Raw genomic sequence first — 10,083 nt, forward strand, 5'->3', positions numbered from 1 at the left:
TTTATCATTTTTTGAATAAAACGAATCTGTATGATAATGACAAATATAATAAATTACTGTTAAAGGAAATAGAACTATTTTATCAACGAAAGTCTAGAACTACAAAATTGATTTAAAGATTAAATGCACTGCATTTTTTTCTGCTGTTGTAATCGCATAAAAATGAGGAAATAAAGAATATATATCAACGTATATATCTGTTATCTCTAAGGTTTATGATCAATACGTTTAATCATAGTTTTAGCCTCACTCATGCTTATTTTACGAGCAGGAGAAACTGTGAATTTTAATTAGGTGATTGTCAAATGTCTAGAGAAATGTTTTTGCAAATTGGGCTGGTAATTCTTAGTGACGGGAATGCGTATGTATAGAATGATTTTGTAAGGAAAATAATCGCTTTTTTCAAGCGGTAGTAGCAGTTGTTATAAGGATGTGCTAGAAATGTGTTTTTATAGCCGCTTATGGTAGGCGGGTTAGACAATTAGCCGCAACGTTCAGCTAATGTTTGATCTTCAGCAAATGAGACTTCAATCCATTTTACCTCCGCCTTTTTCAAGTTCAGTAAATCATCGCCACCTCTTGGTGAGTGGGACGCGACTAATTTGTTGCGTCACTTCATTCAATACAATGTATACTCGCTATCGTAGTATAGTACTTTCGTCGTTCACAGATATGATTCAACGGCAGTAATTCTGATTAAATCTTTATTAACAAGTGATCAGTACCTAGTTTGTATTCATATATTTCATATATATGAACCTGGAATTGTGCTAGTTCATTGCAACAGTTATCTTAATTTACCATTTATATTAGTGAATAAAACACTAATGTGAAGTCTAGTGTTCTGTGACATGTCATATTTTGTTCAAAAAATGTGTTAACCTGTACAGCCTGAAAATGATTATTGAGAAATATAATTAAATGCAAACTTACTATTGTACATCGCCTCCATGTTGAATGCCCTATTCATGTCAACATTTTAATGTTTGAATGAATTATATCAACTGTAATTCTGGAAACCCCCTATGGGGGAATTAATTACATGTATGATAACAACTTTAAAAGAATCATAAAAAATCGGCTTGATTATTTTTGTCTCTACTAAATGCCTGATTCTAGACCTGAGTTTTAAACTAGGGGAAGATAATCTAAAGAAAGTAGAGACAGTCTTATCAGCTTAGCAACTCTAGTCTATGTATCACATAATGATGCTGACGACAATTCGCAGGAAGTTTCGAGTGAACGATAGAAAGCCAAACGACGGACATGATCATATAAACATTTTTTAAGTTGAAAGCTATGGAAGCTGGTTTAGCACTTTCGTTATCGGAGGAATTCCTATTAGTATCAGTATAATTATACTAGTTATATCACTCTGATGAGCATAATATTTATAAAATCTAAAAACAGTATGGCCTGCACCTAGACACGTTCTAACGGGCGACCGTTACTTTCAAGAGGCTTATTTCCTGCACAAATGACTGAAAACTGTCGAGTAGTGAAATTGTATTTCTACTTTCAGATATTTGACTTTCAAATATTCGACTTTCAGAGAACGTTTATTTTTTGCTTCTTCGTAATCTGTCACATTTCGTATGTACTGCTTCATAATTTGTTGGTACATTCCTAAAGCGAAATGTGTGATCAGGTAGAGAGGTATTAAGGTCAAACGATATAGACAGTTAAGTAAAAATAATAAAATGGTGGAACCTAGCATTAATTAATGCATACAGTGACTAGTGTTGCGGTTATCGTCAACTTCTGTTACTAGTTTATAGTCAAATAAGGATCCGAAGTGGATTTCGACTGGTACAGGGAAATACATCTTAGGTAGGCTAGGTTATAGATAGTGTATATTTAAATAGAAACTCTAAGATATAACCAGAAGTGAGCGGAATATGTAAGTATTGGAGACAGTTTTCCCTGTGACGGTCACGGAGTTGCCTCCCTAAGATACCCTCTACAGGTGATTACCAACGTGGACCAAGTGTTGTAGGTTCTAAATATATAGCTAACAGCTTCACATTATAATATGTTATTTTACCAGTGATTTTACATTCTTCATTATATCTTTATATTTCTTTTCTTTCATTAAAGGGGGACAACTCAAAAATAACTTCAGAAAGACAGCATGTGTATAGGAACGTGTTGTTTATAAATAAATAATAAGTTTTTTCATAGATAGAACTAGAGCAATGTCAATCATTAACAGACAATTAAACTATTGTCCAAGACTTATTATCCATGAGATGTTATCGATATTCAATGCATTCAAAAAAATTTAAGAGACTAATTGTCTTAAATATATCAACCGGAATAAGGGAACAGAAGAAGTCAATGAGTTCAATTGTGAACTGATCATATCACAACACATTATGAATTTTGTCCCTTGTGGCGCAGAAATGTACGTCACGTATGCGGGTATTCAGGTATCACTGTCCTACTAAGACGGATTTCTTCATCAGCAACTTCAAAACAAAAGGAACAAAATGAAAGGATAAGCAGTTATAAAACAAGATACAAACAAAATGAATAGTTTAGCAACTACAAAACGAAAGAAAAAATGTTAACCGAACACTTAATTTGGGTGTCAAACTTCAATCACACACGAAAAAAAGGGTACCGGCACAGACGTATTTTGTGTTGTTAAGCAGTGCTTTGAAAATAACAAAAGACGACAAGAATTATTTCCAGGATCATATTTCGTTCCCAGGCTATCGTCACATTACCTGGATTATAATATCGTTTTAAAATTTAAAATGACAACACGGCATATCCGATCTGTCATCGCCAAAATCATCACTGTCATCATCGTCGTCTCGTACGTTATATTCAATACGATCAGGAATTCGCCTGTAACACAGTCACATTGAATGTATTCATTTAAGGAATAGATTTTTATTTCGTTGGGGTTACGAGGGTATAATGATAATGGGGTACGTGTAAATTATGTAACCCCAGCAAAGCCGGGTAACATAAAATTTACACGGGTTCCATTATCATTATATCCTCATAACCTCAACAAAATAAAATATATTCCTTATATTTACAGTTTGTCACATAACTGAATAATATTTATTCTTGCGGCAGTTGTACATTTTTTTATTAAAATACCAATATTTTTTTTCTCACCCGTCATCGTCAACGAATTTGATTGAACAGCTGATTGGAATCGAGTCATTCATATGTTCCCACCAAAAGTGGGGTCATGACCCCACGTTGCTACGTTATCGACTATTCCCGTAACAATAGAATTGGAGCGCGTGTTGTGCTATCATTATACACTAATAATAATAATACTAGAAAGCATGGTTATTGAGTCCATGTCAGTGCAAACTGTAAATACAATTCAATATTATTAAAACAGTGGGCATGTTATAAAGGTATCTGAGTGATGTGTTGGTATTTTTAAAAAACAAAAATCAAAAGAAGTATCATCAATGGCATTATAAATAGTCTTCTTTACACAACATGCACTGCTTTTATTTCAGTGAATTAAAGTATGTTATATCAGCTCCTGATTTTACTACATATCAAAGGCTTAATTCACATGGTATGTCTAAAGGTACGTAAATAATCAATGATTTGGGATCATCGGATATTTTGGTAAAATGCGCATGCTTATGTTTCATACTTTTGAAGGTACATAAGAAAATTGTGTATTAACTGACTGTAATGACAGACATGAACTCGAAGTTTCGAAGTGGTATTATGTCACACATCAACAAAGAAATAATACATTTTTTAAATGAAAAATTCTTAAAGTAGTTATTAAAATATACACCAAATTCACATACAAACATCCATATTGCCAGCCATATTGATAGTAATTGATTCCAAACTTATAAGGAATAAAATATCTTCCACTATCTGAACTATTCTGGCATCATTTTGTCATATCTCTGATTATTAATGTTTCATGTGTCATAGCTGGTTGAAAATTTTATCTCTTCTTCGAAAATTCGTTTTATCATGAAAAACTAAATATCTGGATATCACGATGCATATAGTCTTGACACTCACCATTTGTATTCATATGGAACTTATATTGATGTTTAAACTCATAAATTACATTTATAAGTCATTAACATAGTCATACTTGTGAATAAATTAATTAATCAATCAATTAAAAAATAATTTTATTCTCATTAATTTGATGTATGAATGTCAGACTACCTTCTTTCTGTCATTGCAACAGCTTTGTTATAAAAAGGTAAATTTAACTTTTATGATAATGCATAAAAACTAATGTTGTCTAGTGTCATTCGGCATTTCACATACTTATCTCAAAACATATCAATTTTCACCTGTATAGATTATACAGTATAATTTAATATAACCTTACCTTGATAGTACGTCACCACCATGCTGTATGTCCGATCCATGTCCGAATAAATGTGTAAGATATTTAAATCAACTGCAAATTCTGGAAATATTAAGTCTGTCTCATGACATGTGCAAACGGCCGAACTCTTGTTTGTATCAAGGGCACGTAACTGCGTTAGCCATATGTACTCAGTAAGAAACTCTTCCTGAAACATACTTAATGTAACGGGCGAACACTTATTCATAGTTTTAGTCCGGTGACGTATGTTATTCCTGATGAAGATTGACCAATATCAAAATGATCAGTAGGACAGCCTTATTCAACACAATGACTACTTGATTTCTTGCTCCAAATAATAAATCAACATATACATTCAGCAGGATACCATTCCATTTGTTTACTCTTACTGTAGTTAAAGGTGACCAGCTCAAAAATCATGTAATCAAGATCAAATTCATACAATTGTTATCATATGCCACTAGCATAATTACTGACATACAATCAAACTACTATAATGTCCGAGATTACAAGGCCGTGACAAACAGTGTTGCAAGGAATACGTTGTAACTGGCGAACACTACTTTGCATTTTAGTCCGGGGGGATTTTTGTGAGATTGTCTTGATGGATGTTGACATACAATATTTATCAATTTGTTCAGTAGAACACTCTCTTTATCCAAAATTAATGTGTTTTTTTTTTCAAATAATACATTAACATATGAATTCTGCATTATATGATTCTATTTATTTCACTCTAGTTAAAGGGAGACAATTCAAACATCATATGAGCAAGATAACATCTCAGAGGCAATTATGAAATTGTCATCATCAATTTCAAGTGTTATTATATAACATTACAGTGATATAAATTATTGACATACCATCTAGGAGTGCAAGGCCGCAATATCTGGGACATATTTTTAAACCACAGAAGTACAATATATATTATACGGAATATTTGTGAACCTTTTGCATTGCATAATTTATTATGGTGTAGTTCATAGAATTCGCTTCACACAAATTGATCTTTAAAACTCGGGATGGCTACTATGCTTTCCGGGCAGGTCTTTAGGGCTACGACATAAACATAGCACCTACAATATGTCACAACATCATAATCATTCACGTCGGTATCGCTGGGACAAATTTTCAAAGTTCTGTAGCATGCAACATAGTGTTGTCCATAAGAATATTTTTAAACACTTTGTATTACTGTAACATCATTTATTGTTGGTGTAGATCATAGGATGAACATTTTGGTAACACGCTTGATACGTCGTTATAGGGTTTAAAGGGTTAACGGATTATTTGTGATATAAGTAAATAATATTGCTTTTGCATGCAATCCCGCAGACGCAGTTACGATGGAAGTAATTCTGAATGATCTATTGATGGAACTATTGAAGGAAAAATCATGAAGGAATTTTTATGGACAGTTTTATAAATGACGTGAAATTGTGAATGTGTGGGTTATACATGTCATGCATTACGGACAAGTTTTATAGAGAATAAAATACACATGAATTATCGATCATCTATTAATTCCTTTATTCTTTTTCTTCCTCAATTCCTTACTTTCTTCTGTAAACCTTTTTTATTTATATACATAATTTTTGTCTAAATTGTATTTGCTTACACTACCATTAATTAGATAAAAGTTGCGGCTGTTTCATAAGTTGTCCCAATCCATTGTTTTAATCAAGAAAATACGTTCAAATCAAAATCAGTTGATATATCAGTTCATCATTATACGAATTAACAATGGTAACATTAAGCCGTTACTATAGCCATACTAAGTCATGTTTTGATATTAACATAATAACGATAACTGCATATCGGATTCAAATTTAGTAAATTATCTATAAATCATAAAATTGACGGGACAAACCTTATTACGGAATTATAAATCGACGATAAACTAACACAATTTTTCATTATGTTTGCCTGATCGTTTTTCGTCTGTCGTCTTTTTGCCCCAATTTATTTTGTCCATCACAATTTTTTTTTTTTTTTTTTTAATTATGGTGGTTTTGTCTAAATCCACTCTTTTTTCTTTGTTAGAGGAGCAATGGAAGGAGCCAATCACATTAGATGTTGTCAAAAAAATTAAAAGTAAGTTAGAAAATGAACTTTCACTTTCATTTCAGACAAATGATAAAGATCTTAACATTTTAAGAGCAGAACTCTATAGGCTGAAAAAGAATGGCCTGCGAGCCAAAGTTAAAGGCGGAAATCAATTTCGACGCTTTAAAAATTCCATTAGTCTTTCCAAATTTTCCTGGGATGTATCATTGGCCCTCCATGAAACTGAAATACGAGTCGAAGAAATGAAAAATAAACTTTTGTAAACTTTTGAAATGTGTTGAAGAAAAAAATATTATTGAGGGGAAGTTTTGTAATTTTGTAAGTAATACCAAGAAAAAAGAACAGAAGTTTGTTCAAAAGATTTCATCTTTGGAAAATGAATTGAACAAATCTTCAACTGGAAACAAACAATGTGATACTAAGTATGAGAATGACTGTAGTGCTAGAAAAAGGAAATCAATACAAGAGTGTTCTCCTTCATATCGGACAAAAATGAAAAAAAAAGATAATGAGAAATGTAAAAATGCCCTTGAAAACTTACAACTCAATGGTTGTAAACCAGTTAGTGTTACTGTTCTTAGAAATGGTAAAGAAGAAGTTATTAAACTTTTTCAGGCAGATGAGGATGATATGGAAAATGTAGATGAAACTAAGCTAGATAGTATTAATGCTTTATTGTATATTTTGGATACATTTAATGTGTCTCGGGAAGCCTATCATGAGTTAAGTTCACTGTTTAAGAGTATGCCCCGTGCTCATAATATAGCGGAGTATATTAAAAGTCTGAATCAAGGGTTTGAAATCATCAACACACCAGATGGTCTTGGGGTACAGCAGTCATTGAAACAGAGACTAGTTGATGTAGTTTCACAGTTATTGTTAGAAAACGATGACCTCATTCCTGATAACAATTTGAAGGTAAAAATATCGGGCGATGGCACTCGGGTTGGGAAAAGGTTACATGTGGTTAACTTTGCTTTTAATATTGTCAATGAAGGTTCAGCACATCAAATTTGCTATCCACTATGTATAGTTCAAACAAAGGAGAAGTATGCAGAACTAAACATAGCACTAGATGATCTGCAGCGGGATGTAGCAGAATTACAGGGTAGTAAACTGAAGGTTGGTGATCGAGAGTTCACAGTGAATATTTACTTAGGTGGTGATTATAAATTCTTGTTAGTTGCTGTTGGAATTTCTTCAGTTGCAGCTACACATTCCTGTATATACTGCAAATGTGAGAAAAAGGAAAGAATAAATTTAACAAAGCGGTGGTCGATGAAAGACCCGGTTCTTGGTGCAAGGTTATCGTACACGTCATCATCAGAGCCTGTGGATACCCCGGCAAGAGGCAGGTCCTCTAAACGGAAAAAAGTACAGTCTTATTCTATTGTAAATCAACCTCTTTTTCCATGTATTACACCCTTTCAAGTAGTATTAGATCAGCTACATCTCTTCCTGAGAATAACTGACAAGCTCTTTAACCTTTTAGTTTCAGAACTGAGAGTGTTGGATAATATTTCACAGCAGACAACATTTGTTGAATTAGATAGAGCAAAAATCAAGCATGTTGCTGCATTAGAGAGTGTATTACAGCAAATGGGTATTCCATTTGAACTTTTTGTTAACAAAGATACAAGAAAGTTAGAGTACAGAGATTTGACTGGGCCAGAAAAACTAACACTGATGGACAAATTTCAGGCATCTGATCTTCTTCCTGACAAAGATAGAGCTGACCAGATACAGAAGTTGTGGGATGATTTTTCAGAAATAAATGTACTTCTGAGATCTGAATCCCCCAATCCAGAAGATTTCCAGTTTAAAGCTGAAAGCTGGTGCAACATTTATGTTTCTTTATACCAATGTCGGGACATAACTCCTTATATACACACACTTCGGTACCATGTCAGTGAGTTGTTACAGCTTCATGGAAACCTTGTCAGATTTTCACAACAAGGGCTAGAAAAAATGAATGATATCATTACTAAGAGCTACTTCAGGGCAACAAACCACAGAGGCCTTTCTGCCCTGAAACAAGTAATGGAAAAACAAAACAGACTTGTTCTTTTGGCAAGACATAAAAGGAAAAAACGTGTATACAAAGATAGAAAGCAATAGATAGATTTGAAATATTTACTGGTTACATAGATATATCATGACTGCTGATCTGGTCATCATCTAGGTGTTTTAACAAACAATCCATCCTTTGTTATCATCATGAGTATAGTATATGTGTGTCACACAGTCATTTTGAATTGTCATATAGACAAGTGATATTACTTGGTGTACACATGTACATGATATACTGGTACATGTGTATGTACCAATTTTTTCAATGTTGAGTTTTTATTTTCTTTGTTATTACTGTTTATATTTTCGTTAATTTTATATCATTTTTAGTAGCACAAGAAGTGCATGTGATGTAAATTGTGCAATATATTGTAAGTGCTGAATCATAAATGTATGAATGTGCATGTAATGTACATGTATACGTGTCCATGCAATATAAAATGTGATTTCTCTTAAATACATGCAAGTTTCACATTCAAATATTCCATTACATGGATGCATATGCATTATATGAATAACATTAATTCAGAATTGTGGTGATATTTTGGTTATTTTAATTTATTTTTGATAGCAAAAGGAGTGCATGTGATGTCAATTGTGCATTAAATTGTAAGTGTTGACAATCAAATGTGTCTGAATGTATATGTAATGTACATGTGTCAAATATATAATCATATATAAATGTTCCATTCCATATGCATATGAATAACAGGAATTCAAAATCGAATATCTTAATATTGCATGGCAGCAAAACTTTTCAAGTTTTAAGTGATATATATGCAGTAATCATTAATATTGTTGTGTTGTTTTGATATGTCGTATTGGTATGATGATTATCAAAACATACAGACTGTACTCTGCATATGAATGTGCCAAAATATAAGTGTTGACTCCGGAAACCAGAAACATACATGTTTCTGACAGGTGAAGTTAAGCTCTATAAAGAATTTGCTTATTTTGAAACTAAACCATTCCATTAATACATTTTAATGATGTTTGTTTTTAATTAATAAATTTGGTGCTTATTAAACATTTGATTTAGTTTTGCGTTATATTTTTACCTACATGTGTATCAAATAACAATGTAACCCAAGATTGCTGGGACTTCCAATTAGGAATTAAAGATAGTGGAAAGGTCTACTCACGGAGGGAATTTGAACATGTACATCTTAATATGTTACCTACAGGTAACCATGTTCTGACAGTTATTTTAATTTTTAAATGGATCGAACAAGGTTTCATATTTTAAAAGCATGTTGTGGACAGCAAGTCTTGTCATGAACATGCATGCCTAATGTCGAAAACCATATTTCAACTTTGCTATATGTGGTTTAGTCCGCTAAACCTGCCTAAATTATTAGGCTTTTTTTATTATTTTTATATATTAAACAAAAAAAATAAATTTAAAAAGCCTAGTAATATAGGCAGGTTTAGCGGACTGTATGTGGTTAGCTACAAGGAACAATAACAAAAAGACCATACAGTTCAATATCTGACCATCAGCTAATAAAGGTAAATGAAAATATTTTGAACTCGGAGAACTGTGAAATGTGTTCCATATGAATGAGCATCTCCATATGTAGCTGTATTATCTGAAATAT

The 10,083-nt window shown here is 32.5% G+C and overlaps 1 protein-coding gene across 1 annotated transcript; it reads left to right on the plus strand.

Moving 5' to 3' along the window:
- Positions 1–6,277: 6,277 nt before the first annotated feature.
- On the plus strand, positions 6,278–9,516 carry LOC138310715 (uncharacterized). Its single transcript, XM_069252054.1, is given in 2 exon segments — positions 6,278–6,663; positions 6,665–9,516. Coding segments are annotated over 2 exon segments (2,181 nt in total). The 5' UTR covers positions 6,278–6,348; the 3' UTR covers positions 8,531–9,516.
- The last annotated feature ends 567 nt before the right edge of the window (positions 9,517–10,083 follow it).

The sequence above is a fragment of the Argopecten irradians genome, chromosome 16 (genome assembly GCF_041381155.1).
Source record: "Argopecten irradians isolate NY chromosome 16, Ai_NY, whole genome shotgun sequence".
Lineage (NCBI taxonomy): Eukaryota > Metazoa > Mollusca > Bivalvia > Pectinida > Pectinidae > Argopecten > Argopecten irradians.